We start from the raw sequence: 22,229 nt of genomic DNA, 5'->3' as shown, positions 1-22,229 counted from the left end.
CCTCTCCAGGTGCTTTTTTCATTGCCGTTGTACGGCGAGCCTAAATAACATATATACGTGAAATAAGTTATTTAAAGACTATGGATGGCGAGGATAAATGTAATAGAGGGATCTAAAAACATTACATTGGTGACATACAGTGAGATGGTGCAGGCATGCGCTTAGGGCCCGCTTTCCAGCCAGTTTCTGTGGGGTGACGGATTCTGAGGTGAGGCAGAGCTCATCTGTGCCTCACCTCACCACACAGTAACTGGCTTGAGCGCACTCACAAAATAAGTGCCCGCGTTAAATTAGTGCCCGCGCTCCAGCCAGTTACTGTGGGCTTACGAGAGGCAGAGCTCGTCCCTGCCTCATTTCTCATCGCTACCCGTAGTTGTAGCGGAGCTCGGCAAATTTGCTGATTTTGACTATAAAAAGCGATTGGAATCATACATCAATCACACTTACAACACAGATCAGTGGAGACATGTTATTATTATTACTATTTAGTTTTTCTTTAGTTGTTTTTCCATTACATTGGAGTATGACAGGTGAGGCTCTGCCTCCCCTGCCTCCACTGACTGCACGTCGCTGGTAAATTAAAAAGTATAGTCTATGTTCACAGCATTTCATTGTTTTAGTTGGCTAAGATGGAGATAATTTGAAGTACTATATGCTGTTGGTTAGCGGAAACAAACACGTGTTTTATGCGCAGGATCTTAATTTGAAAACTAAGTAGCTACCCAAGCTTTAAATAATGTGGTGGAGAGGGAATTAATAAGGTACCTCAAATTAATTAAATCACTTTCCATAGGTATATAACTTGAATAACTGTAACCCCATGCCTTTAAACTATGCTCTTCTATGTGTAAAGCCCAAGTAAGAAACAGAAGGCTGATAGACAGAGTGTAATGCATGTGTAGTCACTCTTTAAGAAAGGCTCTGAACACTGTTTAACACTTTCATCATGATTTACCTACACGAGAAGATTAAGAAGCCCCATAATTGGTCCTGTGGGGTCTAATTATTGCACAGAATGTATTCTTTAACGTGTTACTTCTCCTTGAACCTTTGTTTTGAGTTTGCAGACATCTAACATTTATTTTATTATCTAATTTACCATTCCTGTTCTTGCATTATTTACAGAATGCATGAATCTCCGTCTGATTATGTATTTTATGTTTGTATGAGCTGGAGTTATAGATTTGTTACGTTTAACTGGGGCAGAGGACAGCACTTCTATCACCAATGTGTTTTATTTTCTCCTTTAAAGCAAGTGCTTTATGTGTTTAACACTGAGTAGGAACCAGCAGAGTAAGATCAAGGAAAACAACACTTAATTGCTTTTTAGAAAGTGTTTGCCAACAATAGGTCAATCTTTTATTTTAGACTGGGAATAAACTGAGAGGACCATAATTTAGAAGACAGATGAGAAGGTACCTTGCTAAATGGAAGTAAAGCAAGCAAAAAAAAGCACATTATGAAGCACATTAAAGCTATTTTACTTGTCTGTCTTGTGTTTGACAGCTACTAAAAATGGTAAAGTGCCGTATCCCATTTTTTCTAAATTCTATTTAGTTACCATCACTAGGTTCATTTAATAAAGTGTCAAACATAAGAAAAAATCAGCTTGATTTTTTAAGAAACATTTTGTATGCACTCATAACTAGGGATGGGTATCGTTTGAAATGTATCGATTCCGATTCTGCTTATCGATTCTGGTTCTTATCGATTCCCCGTTTCGATTCCAAAAGTGTAAAAGAAAGAGGTTAAATGTTTAGATAACACAAATATCTTTATTCTTTTAATCTTTAACTGACAGTTTTACAAATAAAAAATATACATGCAATACAAATGTATTGCACTGTGCTTTATTTTAAAGGTCCCATGTCATGCTTTTCTGGTTGGTACCCGTCCCCTTGTGTGTTATGAAGGTTTTTATGCATGTAAACGGTGTGCAGAGTCAAAACCCTCAAAGTACACCCTGTAGCGCGTAAAACTCTAAAACAGAAAATACCTCCCCAAAACGCCTCGTTGGAGATACGTCATTGTCCATTTGATTCTTCCGGGTACGCATGATGTCAACCGTACCCGGAAAGAAATGGACCAATCCGTGGAGCCGTTACGTTACGTCCGCGGAGCCGTTACGTTAAACCCCCGCTGATTGGTCCAAATTGACCAATCCACGGACTTCCTCACACACACACTCAGTGCAAGCAGCTCTGCTGATTTCTCCTCCCTGGCTGCAGGCTGATAACAGACAGTTTGGATTGCGGCGAAATTCTCTCTGCAGACCCATTCTCACAGCGTTTATCAACCTTTTTCTTACTCAATATCAAGCCACACTTATTGTTTATACTTCGGCTGTGACTTTGTGTGTGCTCAGGATGAGTTTGGCTGTATTTCGCTGTGTATCGCTAAACAAGGAAACAACACCTCCACGGAGCTTAGCGCGATTCACAACGTCCCGACCAATCAGAGCACACTGTGCTCACAGGGAGGGTGGGGGCTGGAGCTATTGGAGCTACAACGAGCCGTTAAAGGCAGAGAGTGAAATTCAGTTAATACACGTAGTTTACAGAGATGCTGTATGAGAAACCAATGTGAGTTTGGAAAATTGCACAATATAAATCTATTCTAGTAGACCTCAACAATGGAATTATGATCAGTGGAAATGGCCATGACATGGGACCTTTAACTGAGATATGCCTGTGGCCAGCTATTAACTTGCATTACACTGTGCCTTGTCTTTTTCTTTTTTAAGCCCAATCCCAAACCACTCCCTCGACCCTACCCCTCCGTGACGGAGTGAACTCCATCTGTAGCCACACTCGCAGCTCAATTAGGCTCCCTCCTGTCAGATGAAGGGAGTAAATACAGCAGCAAGCTTTGGGACGGCCTCCCCTCTCTCCGGCAGAAACAGGAAATGCCGTAACTGTATGTAACTATGAAGGGAGATATGGTGCAAAATGCGAGAGCGTGTAAAACCTGATGTGAGCACTTGCAGAAAAAAAATCTGAGCTTGTGTGCATACATTTACACTTGTATAACATATCCACGTAACTGTGAACCAAATTTACACTTGTATAAAATATCCACGTAACTGTGAACCAAATTTGAAGTCACAGAAGAAAAAAAAAGTTTTGTAGCTTGTAGAAAAAAAATGAAGTTAGTGATGAAATGTTCACTTGCAGAAAAATACATATTTTTTAAATATATTTTCCATTACAACTTGTAGTGGACATTTTTATCTTACCTTATATGCTTAAACCAAATGCTTCTCAAAACATTGTCTAAAACAACTATACCATTTCCTGAGATGTGCTGTTTTCTCTGCATACTCTAATGAGGGTTTTATTCCCAAGCGCTTCAAGGCCACAGAGCTGATTTGGCAGACTATGTTGAGACTACTCCTCTTCACACAAAGTCACACAAGAACTTCCATATTCTGAGAACCGTTATACTATCTACAGTTCAAGGACAGGTGTCTAATAACAATATGAGAACGTGTGAAAGCAGATTTCTGAGCTGCCCGCCCTTTCTTGTATATAAGCTTTGCTATTTTGTTACTATTGCGCACACTCCTGCAGACTATCCTATACTCTGTGAGACCTGTGTCTTTGAAGCTTCAAATAAATAACCAGAAAGACAACTCTGCTTGTTTCACCATTTATTGTTTGATCACTCTGACTTGTGTATCTCCACAGTATTGACTGGGTCTAAGATTTCCATAACAACTGCAACTTGGTCATTACAACTTGACGAATCTGCTCTGTGGCAGTATAAATCGACGAATCTGCGTTCTTGACTTTTGCTACACTTCTTGAGATAAATGTGTCGCAAAAGTAATTTTCACCTGTAGATGTGGGGAGGGAGGGGGGTTGGAGCGAAGGGTATCAGCTATCAGAAGGACGAGGCTCGGGTCAGTTACACAGTCACAGCCATAGTCACGTCGAACCGGATGACTGCGGGGCTAACGGTTCGTGTTGCTACCAGTCCGCTGACATGGTAGGTACATTTTGCCCATTACTTGCCCAGTATTACTTTGAATATTATTATTGTGATTGAGGATTAAATCCGCTTTGAAGACCACCGTTTTATATCGTGCAGTTTAGCAACAAAATAACGTCAGTTAGCCAGCTAACGCTAGCTTTGTTGAGTTTATGCTAGCTAAACAAGTAGTGGTTGTAGTCTACAGCAGTAATTAATATATTATAGCCTACTGCTTTGGCACTAACGGTTGATAACCGTTAATGAAAATAAAACCAATTGAACTGTGCTGAAATAATGACAAGTTTTATAATTGTCTTGGGCTCCTGCTGTGTTTTTAAAGCCTTTGTAAATTATCCATGCTATTTTCTATTTAGAACGAAGACTTGAGTCTTAAAATCCCTTAACGTTTGTATGCAATTGTGCTAAATTCAACTCTGGAATCAAGCAAATATTAATATGTTTGCATGACATTAGTTACTTATATTTTGCCATCACTTAATTATACGTTTAATACATTTAAGTCAAGCTAAGGTACATGTGATGGTAGCTACTTAGTACTCTTACCTGTGATGCCTCCCCCAAACAGCATAATAACCAGACTGTATCATTAAAACTACAAGTACTAGTTCTAGATCCTTGACTTTAGACAAACAATTCAAAAGACAAAATGTATTTAAAGACCAATCTTTATTTGAAGGTGCCTCTTAACCTGGGATATTAGTTATACAGTAATAGTATTGACAATCTAAAAAAACTGAACAACTCAACAGTCAACTTTATATTTCTTATTGTCTAAAGCATTTATTATTTTCATTTTCCCCCTCTCATATTCAGTGTGGATGGATTGAGACAGCGTGGTGTCCAGAGAGCAGCAGAGACTTCAGGGAGAAACCTCCGTGTGATGGAAGTCCTGTCTGTTGGTTTGGAGAGGACTGAGGGTCTTTCCTCAGCAAAGAGGACCAGGCCTGATGGAGGAGGACCAGGCCTGATGGAGGAGCCCATGCTGGGCACAGCTGATACCAACTGCACAGGCCTAGTCTGTCACTTTATTTGACTAAATGTGTTTACTTATACATTTAATAGGTTTACACCTTCTGTCCATACAGATGAAGCCCTCCATTTTAGACGCCTACCCGTGCGGGTCCGTGATCGGCACGGGGTGGGCCCCTGCTGCAAAGGAAAACCCCCCCCGCAGGACTTGAAACGCCCCCTTGATAAATACATTTAATTATAATGAAACCAGCTGCAATGGATAATGGATCCACCAGGGGGAGCCGTGATTAAAAAGCTGCCACACTGGAACTCATGTGAAATAAACAGCTGATCTACAGGTATCTGATATAGCGGATATTTGTTAAGATCCATATGTCACGGATAGGATCATATTCTGTGCTAAATAAGAGACATGTAATCATTTACTAAACATCATCATGTTTTTATTTAACAAAATCATGTTTAATTCACGTTGGCGTAAGTACAAACCATCGCTATGTTTTTAGATCAGGAAATGCAGCCCGGCTCAAACAAACGATTTTCAATAATCATCCTCACGATCATTTAATGTATCATATGTTCGCGAATTGAAATGAATGCACTAATACATGTAGGGCAATTCACCCTACATTTAATCATTCAAACAAAAATTATATTTTGTTTATTTTTAACGAAATAAATGTGGTTTAATCCATCATGAAATTAATAGGCCTATCTATATATTTTATACTATACTTGTACTGCTTACCGTTTTCATACTTTATATATCTTAGCATATTCTCACACTGTTCATACTGCTCACAGGCTGATACAGTATCTAGTGTATTCATACCCCTCATATTTTATTCTGTAGATTGTGTACATTACTTTTCACTTCACTGCTTGTTGCACTCCTGGTTAGAAGCTAAACTGCATTTCGTTGTCTCAGTACCTGTAATATGTGCAATAACAATAAAGTTGAATCTAATTTTGAGCAGGAACTAATGTAGGCTATTTACTTAGTACATATCTGACATTAACGATTAAACACATTTGTGCATTCTTTATGAATGCAAACCGAGTCAAGCCGACTCCGGAGGAAATCATATTTCGTTTATTTTTAACGAAATAAATGTGATTTAATCCACATAATTTACTGTGTTAATTGTTTACTGTAGTATTGTTTAACTTGAAGGTGCCTGATGTGAACATTTCCAGAATGTATTGTCTTAACTTTTTAAATGCCTCTGTGATGTGCTGCTACCCATTTTCCCCCCGGGACTAATAAACAAATACTATATATTGAAGGTCTATTGAATGGCCTTTGTATGTATTCAGTACAGTCTAGCCCAACCATTTACATCTTCCTTTTTTCCCGTCAAGAGTTTGAATTGGAGAAAGGTAATCGATGGTGCTTTTAAAGCCTATTGCATAATAACTGTGATTTATATTGCTTTTCAAATGCATGTGGCCACCCATTTACACTGCTCTTCCCGTCAAGAATATTGTATGAATAGAACTTAGTTAGATCACTTTACATTTCTGCAAATTAATTTTTATCACACACGTCTCCCCGTCCCGAAAATAATAAAGAAAATCAAAAGTTTAAAATAACTGACATAACAGACACCATGCTGCAGCCTATCTGCTGCGGAAACCAGGACGAGCTATTTCGGGATCTGTTTTTCTGGGGCTCCTCAGTCTCTCGTTTACCCGGCTCCGGATCTTATGCCACTGGTCAATGTTCAGATTTGGGAACCGATTGGAAACATAGGACTCAATCTGTTGCTTCACATTGAGGGGAAGAGGCATTTTCCCATTGGTCCCAGTCCAGTTGGTTATTTTCACCATTCTCCCATATGTTACAAATGGCGTTATGGCCATGAACATATTAGCAGCATAGATCTCAGGGCGATACTGTCCCTTAAAAAAGCTGTCCTGATAAAAACTTTCCTCTCGTTCTGAGGAAACAGCCCTGGTGGGTTCATCAGGAGTGACCGCCGACCCTGGAGTGACCGCCGGCCCTGGAGTGACCACTGGCACTGGAATGACCGGTGGCAATGGTGTTGCCGCCAACACCAGTATGGGAGTGAACGGGGTTGTCGCTTCTGGCTCCATAGGCTGTGGGTCTTCTTCGCCCACATGGTACCCAAACAGTCTTCGCCTGGGTTGGTACAGGCTGGTGTCCAGCTGCGTGTCCAGCTGTTCCTGCTGTGCTGGTGGGGTCCCTCTTTCAATATTTGAAAGTCTTTGAGAAAGAGACTCTAGTATCAACCATGTGGAAGCCCGCTCTGACTCTGCGGTCTCCAGTGCCGACATCATAGAAGCCCGCTCTGACTCTGCCGTCTCCAGTGCCGACATCATAGAAGCCCGCGCTGACTCTGTCGTATCCAGTGCCAACCTCACGGAGGCCTGCTCCTGAATCAGGGCGGACAATTGTGCCTCCGTTGCGGTCAAACGGATTTTAATAGCGCGGATTTCTGCATCACCCAATCCAGCCGTGCATGTGGCAGACACCGGGAGCAGATTAAGTGTGATGGCCTGATAGGAAACAGAACAAAAATATGAATACCAGTAGTCACATGGAAATAAACAATATATTTTATAGCAGAGAGATGGTGTAAATATCAATGATTGACAATGAGGGATAATAGTACGTACCGCTTTCTTTTTAACTAGTCTGACTTTGCTTGCTTTTTTGGGCGCAGGGCTTTCAGACGGCTTCTTTTTTTTTGCAGCCACCTGCGGGCCGGACTTGAAGGGAGAGCTTCGTTTTGCCTATGAATACAGAATATAACACAATTAGACATAAGCACAGGTGAAATGAAAACATAATCACACATACAGTAGGTCTAAAGGGCAGAGTATAGGTTATTAACAATCTGTCAGCTCACCTATGCAAGACGTGGTCTCCGGGACTGGTAAAAAGTGGGAGCTTCCATTCTTCCTCGATTCTCACAAAGAAAAAACGTTGTGCGTTGTGCCAAAAGCAAGTTATGCACTCTATTTATCTGTGAATCCTACATGGTGTTCGTTTCACCTGGAATGCTATTGGTGTGTCTAGTTTGAGCATACAGCCACACCCACTTGTGTAGGCTATTAATTAGCGTGACCGGCTTCTGGAATCCACGATTGCCTATGACAGCAAGGATGACGCGCATCAACAGAGAGAGGTCCCAGCAGGTCCGTGTCATGCGGGCAAATGGAAAATCAACCAGAGAAATCCAAGAACTCTTTGCAAGCCTTGGGATCGAAGTTTCACAGAGCACTCTGCGAAATCACTTTCAGGAGAAACCACCCATCCGCTCAGGTCCAAGGAAACTCCAACAGTAAGTAGCCTATACCTTATTTAATAGTATGGCTATACTCTATAGCACGTATCGTAAACAGCTGACATGTCACAGTTCTGCATTTCCCTGATGGCTTTTGTCTTTTTCTTTTACAGCAATATCGTGACTGCGATCGAAAATGCGACAAAGGCTGACAACGAACTCACGGCTCATGGCGTAAAGCGGAAAATCCAGGCGGACTTTGGGGTTTCACTAGGACTGAGCAGCATACGCAAGGCCAGGAGAAAACTTGGGTGGAAATATGGCAGGACCCGTTTCACTCCCATGATAAGAGATCACAACAAAGAGGCAAGGCTGAGACAAGCCCTCCAGTGGATCGAGTCTGGGGAAACTTGGCATGATGTGCTATTTACGGATGAATCCACAGTAGCTCTGGAACACTTTGCAAGGTACAGTTTCAACAAAAAGGACCATTCTGTTGCAAAGCCTCAGCCGAAACATCCAATAAAGTTGCATGTCTGGGGATTGATTTCGCGCCACGGTCCAGGCCCTTTGGTTATCTTTGAAGGAATCATGGATAGAATCTACTTTGAAAGCAGTATAATCAAGGAAGCTGCAGGTCCCTACATCAGGGAACATTTTGGGTCGGATCATCGCTTCTTCCAGGACAATGACCCGAAGCACAGCGCGGCTGCAGCTGGAATTGCTGCGGAGGGAATCAACTGGGTTAAAACTCCACCAGAATCTCCGGATTTGAATCCCATCGAGTTGGTCTGGCACTTGATGAAAGACTATATTCGGAAGGAGGCTAAACCAGGCTCGAAGCAGGAGCTGATGCAAGCGATAGAGGATTTTTGGAAGACAAGACTGACCCAAGACACATGTAGTCGACTGATTACAGGCCTCAATAAAGTTCTGCCATTGATTGTGCAAAATAAAGGTGGACATAGTGGAAAGTAAAATCGACCTTGTCATCAGGTTCTATAAAGTACTTCAATAAAAATACTAAATAATGTATGTGTACGTGTTTTACTGAACGAGCTGTACTGTGATCTGCATGCACTTATCAAACATTTAATTAAAGTAGGCTAGTGAGGGGTTCCAAAATCAGCCAATGTGCTTTTGTTTTTATTACATGAATTAAGGTGATTGAGAGTTTTTAACATAGACTTTTCAGTGAAAACTTAACTTAACTTGAAAATAGTTTCCTCTTTTTATTTTCGGGGTGGGGAGACGTGTGTGATTAAAAATTCATTCGCAGAAATGTAAAGTGATCTAACTAAGTTCTATTCATACAGTATTCCTGACGGGGAGAGCAGTGTAAATGGGTGGCCACATGCATTTGAAAAGCAATATAAATCACACAGTTATTATGCAATAGGCTTTAAAAGCACCATCGATTATCTTTCTCCAATTCAAACTCTTGACGGGAAAAAGGAAGGTGTAAATGGTTGGGCTAGACTGTACTGAATACATACAAAGGCCATTCAATAGACCTTCAATATATAGTATTTGTTTATTAGTCCCGGGGGGGAAATGGGTAGCAGCACATCACAGAGGCATTTAAAAAGTTAAGACAATACATTCTGGAATTGTTCACATCAGGCACCTTCAAGTTAAACAATACTACAGTAAACAATTAATACAGTAAATTATGTGGATTAAATCACATTTAATTTCGTTAAAAATAAACGAAACAGTATAAATACACTAGATATCCACAGCAGCCCAGCCTGTGAGCAGTATGAACACCAATGAGCGCTCAGCTCGAGATACCAGCGAGTCGAGAGAGAGAATGATATCTACATTTTCTCTTTTGGTTTGATTAGGACACATCCTGGGGATTGTGTTTACAAACATTGACCAGACCGTTCACCAGCCCCCACCCCCCATGTTGCCTATGCTGTCCTGTGTTGCGAACTCTTTGTTTAAAACGAATTGGCCATCGGAATGTGTGGAGGAATTCTCCCAAGGGTCACATTCCACAGCTCTCCCCACCCCACTCCTGTGATCTCCCATCCTCCAGTCTGTAGGTTTGTGTTTGCATATTTCTATCCCGTAATTCATACTGGTCCTCTCACGCACATACATTCTCCTTACAGTATACATACATAGGCTATATGAGTCTGTGTATCTACGGACCATTTGTTTTTCTTTATTAAAAAAGTAAACTGAAGAGCGTCTGAGAGGCGTTTTTGCCCTTTTGCTTGTTACCTTACTAAATGGTCTAATGGTCAGTGGAGCGAGGGGGGAGGCCCGCGAAACTCGCGGAAGTGATTTCAAAACAAAAAGCACTCGTTTGCTTGGAACAAAGAAAACGGCCAAGACACACATTGAGTCCAGAAAATGAATGTTATTAAGGGCTGTAAATATAATAAGCCTGTGTCTAAAATTGACAACAGGCTTATTATATTTACAGCCCTTAAGATACACTTTTGTGTTTAATCAGCTGACCACTACCATGACATAGCTACTTGTTTTAGTACATTTCGCATGAGAGCAAAATGTATAAATATGAGCATTAAATTATATGAATATGAGAACAAAATGCATGAATGTGTGAGTGACAATATATGAATGTGTGCATTGAAATATGATAATATGAGAGCAAAATGTATGAATGTGTGAGTGTAAATATATACGTGTGTGAGAGTGAAAATGTATGTATGTAAAAGGAGAATATATGTGTGTAAGAGTGAAAATATGCTGCATTTTGAATGTCCGATAGTCCACCATTTCCACCGGAAATACCAAACATTTAATAAAAGTGAAAAACAATGAACAAGACTATAACGTATTCATCATAATTAATTATATGTATTTCGTTTGGATGTAGGATTTTTGACTTTGTTTAGAGCAGTGATCTTCTACTATATGAACATTTTGGACCCAAAATCACAAAAAAAACGTAAAAACAGATTTTGAAAATGATATTATTTTTCATAGGTAACACAAACATACACAACGAAACCATTTAAAAGCTGGAAATATATACATGGGACGTCACTATGATAATGTGAAAGTTTGATTGAGGTAGCATGGGATTTCATTCTGATAAGGCAAAAGTGTTATTATAAATATAATACAAATATATATATACACATTATGTACAAAAATCAGTTTTTTCTGTCTTTATCTGTGCCACGCTTCAAAGCGGTTTCTGTCAATACGACACAGAGGGCAACATCACAGGTTCCTCCTCCTACATGTCAAAAAACAAGCTTAAAGCTTGACTCACGTTCAGAGTTCTCTTCATCATAGTTGAATCTTCAAAACTCTAAATCTATCTAACTATATCTAAATTCTCAATGTTTGTCTGTCACGTTACTTCAATCCAGTCTCCCGCCGTCTCTCTTCGTCTCCCGCCGCCTGTCTTCGTATATCTTCGTCTCTCTCATTTCCCGCCGTCTCTCTTCGGTTCCCGCCATCTCTCTTCGGTTCCCGCCGTCCCTCTTCGTCTCTTTTCGTCTCGTTTCGTATCACTCCGTTTACCTGATTACCTCACCCCCTCCCTGGTAAATACATCCTGTTGAGCAGAATCTACAGTTTCCAGTATTTTCCATTTCGTCAAATTATCAAATACGGCGAAGATATTAAAATATGTGCTTCCATTATTCATACTTCTGAAATATATCTGTATTAACTTTATATCATCGTATGTCCGTGTTTATTTTTGTCTGTTTATTGGGTCTTTGTGCATGAAACAAAGACTGGCATATAGTTTCAAGCCAGTACTTTCGACAGAAATACACATATACATCCTGTTGAGCAAGATCTACAGTTTCCAGTATTTTCCGTTTCGTAAAATGATCAAATGCGGCGAATATATTCAAATATGTGCTTCCATTTTTCATACTTTTGAAATGTATTAACTTTATATCATCGTCTCTCCGTGTTTACTGGGTCTTTTTGCATGAAACAAAGACTGGGATATAGTTTCAAGCCAGTACTTTCGACAGAAACACACGGCAATGTTGTCCGGACTGTTGTTATTATGTGGCACAGGTCATGTGATCTGATCACGCCGGCGTGACGGTTGACTCCAAAGGGTTAATATTAAATACATATAAGTATTTTTACAACTTGTATTTAGAAATACTCTGTTGTAATTATTGATGCATAAATGTGTTCATCCATTCAATGTGGCATCTGCTATAATGGGGTTAATGTATGATATTACTTAATAATACAATACATTATAATATATGATATGATAATTATATTTTAGTCTTATTCATTTCTTATTTCATAGTTTCTCATTATTATGATTTGTATCGCTCATCTTATTTTTGATTTTATTAATCTGTGTGAATCTGTGTTTTTCACTCTCACCCTGTTGCTGTTTGAACTACTGAATTTCCCCACGGGATTAATAAAGGTCCATCTTATCTTATCTTAATGTATAAGTTGATTTACTTCAATCTACTGTACTGTGTAAAAACACCCCAACAATATTACAAGAAATATACTGCATAAAGCAAACTATATACTTTATTTGATCTAAAATATTGATGTTTTTTCATTATAGTAGCTTGTGAAAACCATACAGTAACAAATAAGTGATTACATGCTACAGTATTCCGCAAAACACAACTGCAGAGCTGCAAAAATTGCAAACAGACAAAAGTTCATCAACACCCAGTTGTCTTTGTGTATTTTGTGAATGAAGCGCCATCTCATGGTTAAATCCTGTAATTGAACAAATGGGGAAATTGGGCAACGCCCTCTAGCAATTTGGCAACACCCCCAGCCGCTGGCATCCGCTGGGCTTTTGACTGGGACACACCCATCTGAGTCTGATCTGGAGTGCTTCATCTGTATGTGCTTTTATTCAAGACATGTTTTATTAACTTTTGGTTCACATTTCAGTCAATTGTATTTGTATTTGCACTCCTTTCGTCAACACACTCTCACTCCCTAAGCGTCCAGGAGCGACGTTTGGTCAGTGTCCGTGGCGTCCAGTTGTGACGCTCCTAGGCTCCTTCAGCGTCATAAAGGGACGCAAATAGCTTTCAACTGATTGCAATGTATTCCCATCTGCGGCGGGATTTGACGCTCATGGAAGCACGGCATTCGTTTGTGTCGGCTGCCCTTAAAGGCAATGTGAGCGTCCATTCCCATTGGATAACGGAGAATTGTACACCCGGAAGTAAGTATTCCTCTTACTGTCGATTGATTTTACAGTGATATCTGCACTACTCATCGACTAAAAAACACCAGATTATCCTTGTTAATTACACAACATTGATTGGTTTAAATTGTGTGCAATGCTTTTGTATTTTTCCCCTTCGATTCGGAGAAACAAATATTTTTTCGGATTAAAGGATGGCAGAAGACACTACACTACCCAGAATCCCCAGCTATCGTTTGGACTACACCATGTGCTCTGTTTGACAAACCCCGCTTTTTTTCACCATTCATTCCAATGGCTGGCGTCTATGTCACGTGATCTTCAAATTTCACCCTGCAGAAAAAGAAAACATGGCCGAACTTCGTTTTATTCTCGGTGGAAAATGCCTATTTTAAAGTTAGTTTGGCCATTAAAATGCGTTTTGATGTCATTTGATGCGAGAAATATGAGTTGTTATTTCAGATTATGTGTGCAGTGGATGTACATGATCTTTAGTTTGCTAGTTATTACGAAGATTACTTCAGGAAATCGCGACGTTTTCATTGTTACCAAGGTGGTTGCTAGGGACGCTGCTATCGATATTATTTCTGTTATGTTGTGTAACTGTTTAATGGTGTTATCTTTATTGCTACCCCCTTCCCCGTCAATGTATAGTGTTGGTCCACAGCGCAAACATATTAGTTTAACAAAATCCGCATCTAAAGATAGCCTACGTTATTTTCCCCTGTGCAATTCCAGTCTCACATCTCACAGCACATCGTCATTAACAAATACCGGAAACAGACCGAAAACATAAAAAATAAATAAAAAATACTTTATTCCGAGTGTGCTTGCTTTTCTCTTTGAAAGTCATCACATAACGGCATTGTAATACACGGTTCGGCTGCTTTAAATATTACATATCTGCCGTAGTTCTGTATTTATAGAGCCCTGATGAGAAGACTTCTGGACAAACATGAGGAACTGAAAACGTGACGTGGATCCTAAATATATCAGCCATTAAACAACATCTTACATTTATTTTCACACAATACGTCTCCTTGCAGTATCAACACTAATTCGGCTGACTTTTATATTTGATCCAATTGGTAGATAGGCTGTATTTACACCATAAAGGTGCAAAGCTGATATAAAGGGACACCTAGTGGTTAAAGCATGTTATTGAATTTCATTATTTTTATTATTAGATATTAATAGGATCCCTATAAAGTATATTCATTACTCGTTATTCTCTACTAATAGTTAATTAAAGACTGTATAATGACTATTTTTCACATCCCTTTCAAGATTTCAAGATTTTCTAAGGTTTATTGACATATCATATACACAAACGGTGTAGTTATGAAATGAATGAAAAACTTGGGTCGCAGGTTCCTCAATAGTGCATTACAAGGCATCTATCAATATTTGTGCATACCTCCAGCAATGTTAACTATGTTGAAGCACTTATTTTAACTGATATTATACATAATGTATTATACTCTTATAAGATGTATGTAGATATTTCATCTCCGTCCTTGTCAGGTATTGAACAATCAATAAATAAAGAACACAGAATTGTTAAATATAAAACACAGAATTTGTGTGATTATACTAAATTATTTACAAATAAACACCACTGCATATTTACAACTGTTACACATGCTGTTATAACGCAAATGTTCCAACTTGGGATCAATAAAGTATATCTTATCTTAAGCTGATCGATGGCTGCTGCCATATTTGCAAAATTTGCCTCTGAACCTTGACAAGTGCATGTTTCAGGCTTATCAATTAACAACAGGGGTCACAAACATAAGACCAGCTGTTAAATAAAGCTCTTCTGACCTTAGCTGGCATGTGTGTATATATATATTAATGCTGCCCATTATGGGCACAAGCAATTTTCTCCCATTTATTAATTATATGTTTTTAATTTGAGTGTTTCCTATCCCCTAAACCTCGAGGGATGTACACAGTTTAATACTGGCAACTTCTTATTATGGGAAATACGAAAACGTCTTTTAAAACTACAACTCCCAGTAGAGACGTGCCATAGATAGAGAACATGTTGCGAAACAGAATAGCCAGCATGTGTAGTTCTGGGGACGGGGTGGGGGGAGGGGGGGGACGCGGTGGCCCCGTTCAAATCCAGTTTTGGACAGTCTGCCGTGGTTCCATCCCATTTCAAGTGCTGTTCGAGAATCGGCGTAACCCTCGGAGCACACTCTCCAATCACAGAGCTTGAGGACTATCACGGGGTTTGTCAAACAGAGCACATGCACTGTAAAAAAGGATTTGATCATTAAGTTATTTTAACTTTTGTCTGTAAGTTACTTCCACTTAATATATCAATTTATTCAATTTCTACTTAATTTCATAAGTTGTAATTATTTCAACTCAGCTCTGTAAGCCAGTTCAATGACCTATACATTCTATGAAGTAAATTTGACTTAACAGTGAGAGTTGTGATGTGTAATGTTCTGGAACTTTCTATGGCCTCTTAACATGGCAGTAGTGATGACATATTCCTGCCCGGTGAAAATAGTCCCGGTCTCATAGTTGTTTTCATTCATTGAAGGCATTTAACAGGGACATTAGTTTTTTTAATTTTTGTTACGATATACAGCAAGTATATACTGAGTTCGATTAGCCATTATCAAATGAAGAACTTCAACCGGACAGATTAATGACTACGAAAAGCTAAGCGGCGGATGAATATGTTTTTGTAAAGCGATGTGACAGTGAGTGAACATGATTGAACATGAACATGAACAGCGTACCGGGTATACGCAGATCTTATCGGCTGATGAACCACTGATGGCAGTGGCGGCGCCAGAGATTTCCTCTAGGGGGTGCTGTGGGGTAGCTTGACGTTTCATAGAGGGTGCTCAAACATTTAGGGTTTCCCATTAATGCACCAGCGCTACAGTTGAATTGTCTAGTGCAACACTCCCCACACACACACCCACACACACACACACACACACACACACACACACACACACACACACACACACACACACACACACACACACACACACACACACACACACACACACACACACACACACACACACACACACACACACACACACAGTGCACCCGCGACTGTTACAATGAAGGCTCGATAATCAGCTCACGGCATATAGGCAGGGGTAAAGTGCTATTTTTACAAGTGGAGAGCGGACCTCACCTCCTCTAGGAGGGTCCTCACCTCCTCTAGGGGGGTCCGGGGGCATGCTCCCCCGGGAAGATTTGTTTTTAAATATTGAAGTTAAAAGCATCAATATGGTGCACTTTGAGAGCAACATTAAGAGATCTATGGATACATCTCTCAATACCCATACGAAACAGAACTGTCAACAGATTTACTTTTTCTTTATAGATATTTTACAAATCACTCCCCTTTTAAAACAAACCGTTTGAGACCCACTGAGATAACTAGACTAAAGTTAACCATCTAAACACTGAGAGAGTCCTTTACTTCACCTGAGCTGAGGTTACCTGAGACTCTCCGTCTGACAGGAGAGAGTTCTCTCTCCACCTTGTTGTTGAAAAAGCTCCTTATATCCGTTAGCTTGGCTAGCTAGCACCAGATGCTAACCACTGTCACTACCCGATCTGCAGCTCTGCCCGATCTGCAGTGCGCATGTGCGAGATGGTCCACCATATTGGACAACTCCGGACGGCAACCCAAGATGGACACTTGACACAGTGGCTTTTAGCAAAGCTCAAAAATAAAACGAGAGAGAGATGAGTTATTGTTATTACAACGTGACTTCACTATTATTTAACAACTCTTTTTATGGGGTTCTTTTATTTGGGGTTAAGTACATTGTCAGAATAAGTGAGAAATGAATTTAACTTCTGTTAGACAGCTATATGCCATACGTTTTTGCACACATTCACAGTAAATATGTATTCAGTATGATAGCTGTCTAACAGAAGTTAAATCCATTTCTCACTTATTCTGACAATGTACTTAACCCCAAATAAACGAACCCAATAAAAGAGTTGTTAAATAATAGTGAAGTCACGTTGTAATAACAATAACTCATCCCTCTCGAGTTTTCCTTTTTAGCTTTGCCAAAAGCCACTGTGTCAATGTTGTCCTATTTGGGTTGCCGTCCGGAGTTGTCCAATATGGCGGACCATCTCGCACATGCGCACTGCAGATCGGGCAGAGCTGCAGATCGGGTAGTGACAACCACAACGATCACCGGTAGATACCCACTGGTGCGCGAGGCGAGCTCTCTCGCTCGCTCGCGCACGCACGCACACAAAATGGCTCGTGCCACACACACACACACACACACACACACACACACACACACACACACACACACACACACACACACACACACACACACACAGAGCAGGGCTTGAATGAAACACAGAGACCCAGAAGTAAGCTACTTGTACTCACGAGGCCTATTATGTGCAGAATCCCTCTCACTTTCAGTTAGTTTTGATTGAGTGTCCACACGTGGACGTTTAAGGATTAAAAACGATACATTTTTCACTTTGCTGTTAGCAAATCATTTGGCGCTCTAGCTAACAGGAAGTCACCCAAGTGTCACAAAGTAATTTAGTCTATGGGTAGGTCAAAAATCGAATGGGTGCTGGCCATTGGCCTAATCATATCACCTGTGTTGGCTTTATGTTTTTGGTCAAAAATGTGTTTGTTTCACATATGCATTGATGTAATCAATAATATTTCTAATTTAATTTAATAAAAATAATAATAATAATTTTTGAAAAAACATATTTCTTGGGGGTGCTTTGGCAATCCTGGGGGGTGCTGAAGCACCCCCTAGCTCCCCCCTGGCGCCGCCCCTGACTGATGGACAGGCAAAGTGAGGTGAGTGTTGCATGTTTAATGGTTTCAGGCAAAACGAAAAGTAGCTAAATGGAGTTAAATCAACACCTAACTGGTGTTTGAATGTTTATAAAGAGATTTTATTTCAGTGCAGAGTGTTGTGAAAATGTCAGTTTACCAAGCTAACATTACAGGATTATGATTATCTAAACTTTTATTAAATAAATACGTTTCAAGCATTCTTACTCTTATTTATGACGCTTGTGTTTTTAAAAAAAGGTTTGAATGATAACTGCCTATGTTTGTAGCTTAATTTAGCGAGGTTTTGTTTGTTCGTTCCAGTAATTAGCCATGTCCTGGCTCTGTTTGGCTAAATATTGAAGCTAAATTAACGTGTTTCGGTGAGGTAGTGTGTGTTAGTCATGTCTTGGCTCTCTGTTCGGTCAAATATTAAAGCTACATTTGCGCGTTTCTGGGAGTTTATATGTTCCTGCCAGTAATTAGCCGTGTCCCGGCTCGCTGTAGGCTACGGCTAAATATTGAAGCTAAATTAGCGCGTTTCGGAGAGGTTGTGTGTATTCCTGCCAGTAATTAGCCGTGTCCCGGCTCGCTGTAGGCTACGGCTAAATATTGAAGCTAAATTAGTGCGTTTCGGAGGTTGTGTATGTTCCTGCCAGTAATTAGCCGTGTCCCGGCTCTCTGTTAAGCTAACAATTGTAGCTTGTTAGCCCCTGCTATGTTCTAGTAGCTGGGCCACGGCTTTGAAATGGAAGTCATTTGTGGATAAGTATAGGGGACTTGAAGATTGTTTTTTGTTAAAGCCGAGCAAGTGTTAAAGTGATTCTATCCTTACAAAGTTTTTCTGGTTCAGCTCACCTAAACCTGCCCATATATGGAGGGGGTGCCTCGCGCCGTTGAACGAGTAAAATGCTAATTGTGTTCAGAAATAGCATTTATATTGTGTACGAATGCTATGTTCCACTCTTGAAATGGAGACACATTTGTATTTCTGCTTTTTAGAAAATATTTTATAGAAAATGTACCTAAATGTGTGTTCTCTATTACAGGTACAGATTTTCGAAGATTTCCGTTTTGCTGCAACTGGATGAAGTGGACTTGTAAGTTGTGCAGGTTTTCCAGTTACAATGAGAAGGCAATTGTTAAAACTTGGATACATACAGTCGTCTTAAAAAGTCGAAGAAGGGTGAGGTCAACTATTGTCCAGATCTCCCTGAAGGATTGAGTAGTGATGACATGGAAGAGAAGCGTCAACATATGGAGATGGAAATGCCCAAAAAAGACCCTGATCACCAATTCATTGAGGCATTGATGACTGATACCTTTTCTCAGCTTCGGAGAGAGATCGTTGGAGATCAGCCACTGATCACAGAACTAAAGTCCAGATGGCCAGCTCTGTTCAGTGAGAGACAGGTAATCAGTCATACAATTGTAAATTCAAACTATAAAGCATCTTATTTCATATATTTTATCGGTCTTATTCAATCATGTGAAATTTGAAAACTTTAAATCAAGCATGTAGAGAGACAAAATTATCACGTTTATCAATATTATTGCAGATTCGAGTCAATTGTTAAAAAGCTATTCAAAAACACATCCTTTTGCATGTTAAAGACGGGTATATCATTTTGAATCAAGTTCTACGTTGCACTTAACATTTAAAACACGACTATACTTAAGATTGGGTTCTCTTGTCACCAGCATATGCCATGTTTTTATTGCAAGAAAATGCACAGTTGCACATGCATGCATCTTGGAGACTGTTGGTAGAATATTTTCTATATGTCTGTGTCTCCTCAGATTCAGGCAGAGTTCAAGAGAATTGTCACTATGGACCTGCTGTCATCGTTTCTGGATGGACTTGATGGCCTGGCCCCAACATTGCTGGAGGTCTACAAAGGTGCATCCAGGACGGGAAAGAAACCGGCACTAAAAGGCATTTTGGACTGCCTTGAGAAAGATGTAAGTGGAGATGCTGATGACCATAATTTAGCCACCATTTGTTTGCTACAAATGTTTATATCCCACTGCATTTGTTGTCCTGCAGAACACAAAGGAGAGGAGGAGGACTGCTGCTCTCTTGGGACTATCACACTACTTGTCTGGCGAAAATCAGGCAAATGTCATCAGGATGTGTGATGTAAGATCATAATTGTCTTTAATTACTTTATGTAATTGTACATTTTAACATAAATCACCCTGTTCCCAAAGTTTCCTTCAAAAGTAATGTTTACAATTACCTTAATTTAACTAAAATAATTGCAATAAAGAATGATACATTTAATATAAACAAAAACAGCAAGAAAATAAATGTTTAACTATTAAATAATATAAATAAATATATAACTCAAACTGTGAAAAGGGAGGCAATGAGGCAATTTAAATGATGTTCCATCACATTGCACTTTAACACTGTGAACTGTAGATTTTAGCTTCTATGTTTATAGCAGAGGCCTCTTAATTAGCTTTGTAGATAAAAAGTACTTGTACACTGAGCTCACTTTTATTTCTCCTTTTTTAAGGCTCATGGAGACACTCTTGAGGAAGCCATGAAGGGGATGCAAGTTGGTCTACTGATAGGCTACGAAGGTGAACGGGATGCCTTTCCTCAGCAGATCTTCAACGTGGCAGTTGTGGTCGAGGAGACCATCGTGTTCCACAACCTGAAGGATGTGGCTTGCGGCTTTGCGATGCTTCTTGGACTGATTTATTGCTTGAATCTTCAGTATCCTCTGGAAATGAAGTTTTCCTTTGAGTTCCTCCAGAGGGTTGTCCTGAAGATACAGCCAGACCAAGCCTCTGCCAAAATACAAGGCCTAAAAAACAAACTAGCTAGGAGGTAGATCGTCAAACAGTGTACAGTTCAATTTGGTGTTCTTCATTTGTATGCTATTTTTGCCTCTACAGTGACATGTTTTTAAAAAATAAAAATGTTTTAGGTTAGTGAGAATTCCATTAATGTTTGAAATGTCACGAAGAAACTTGGATTTTAAGAGGACATTGTTGAAAGAGTCCTCTCCTGCTGATGTATAGAAATAACTTAATGTTCAAAAATCTCTTTGTTTCGTACCGTTTGCACTGCACCCTCTGTCCTATTAGTCAAATGAATATATTATACATATATTAGATTTTATAATGTGTATGTTTGTTGTGTGTGTGTATATATATATATATATATATATATACTTGAAAAATAAAAATATTTCAGTATCTGAAGTAACTTCAAGCCTTGATCTCCTTTTATATGCATGTGGGTGATGTTTAATGTTCTAAGTTCAGTCGGTAAGAAGTTTAAGGAAGCTGGGGAACTTGTCATTATAATGGAGAGGCGAAGTCACGCCCATCTACTTCCGGACCATGGGACCCCGGAAGCGAAACATTTACATTGAATTCAATGGAGAGAGAACACGTATCTTTTTATCCCGTTTGAATTGTGCCACGAACTACACATATGATGTTTGTCAATCTTAAACAATAATTTCCATGTCAAAAAAGTCACATTTTGTCGAAAAACTGCTGAAATATAAGACTATGAAAAATACGCTACTACAAAGACTACAAATCCCATTCTGGGTCGCGTAAGTGATGTCACAGGCATGCTCGGTGATTTATAATAAGACTCGTAATTAAAGCGAAGAAGAAGAAAATCTCATAACTGATTTATTCCCTCCAATAAATTATAGATCGCTAAAAATAAATTCACTTTTACAAGATGCCTGTGTGCTTTGTACCAGGTTGTAGTCATAAAAGTGATCATACCACTTGCTCCTTCTATCGATTCCCGTCTGATGAAAGGACCAGGAGTCGCTGGATCAGACATATCAGGTAATATACATGTTGTGCATGGAACATAGTCAAGTTAGCTACCTAGCTAGTAGCGACGAGTAGCGAGCACGTTAGTTAGCATTACATTACTTAGCCTTGTCATTTTTAGTAGCCTTACCATGAAGTTATTATTTTATTACATGAAGTAAACCAAAATGTTAAACAGTAACCAAACATGATGGTAAGTATTTCGTGAAACTTTTGAAGAGTAGCCTACTGC

General features: G+C 39.6%; 1 protein-coding gene across 3 annotated transcripts; it reads left to right on the top strand.

Moving 5' to 3' along the window:
• Positions 1 to 18,187: 18,187 nt before the first annotated feature.
• On the top strand, positions 18,188 to 21,153 carry LOC117560625. 3 transcript variants are annotated; one of them, XM_034237555.1, is made up of 5 exons: positions 18,188 to 18,208; positions 19,234 to 19,597; positions 19,985 to 20,146; positions 20,232 to 20,324; positions 20,707 to 21,153. In XM_034237555.1, exons 2-5 carry the CDS (start codon positions 19,421 to 19,423, stop codon positions 21,025 to 21,027), a joined length of 753 nt encoding a protein of 250 aa, XP_034093446.1. In that variant the 5' UTR covers positions 18,188 to 18,208; positions 19,234 to 19,420; the 3' UTR covers positions 21,028 to 21,153. The 3 variants fall into 3 exon arrangements, with proteins under 3 accessions (XP_034093446.1, XP_034093448.1, XP_034093447.1); XM_034237557.1 differs by lacking the exon at positions 20,232 to 20,324; XM_034237556.1 differs by lacking the exon at positions 18,188 to 18,208 and having other exon boundaries at positions 19,157 to 19,597.
• Positions 21,154 to 22,229: the final 1,076 nt, after the last annotated feature.

This window comes from Gymnodraco acuticeps, unplaced genomic scaffold (genome assembly GCF_902827175.1).
Source record: "Gymnodraco acuticeps unplaced genomic scaffold, fGymAcu1.1, whole genome shotgun sequence".
In the NCBI taxonomy this organism is placed as follows: domain Eukaryota; kingdom Metazoa; phylum Chordata; class Actinopteri; order Perciformes; family Bathydraconidae; genus Gymnodraco; species Gymnodraco acuticeps.
This window is presented reverse-complemented; position numbering and strand designations above follow the sequence as displayed.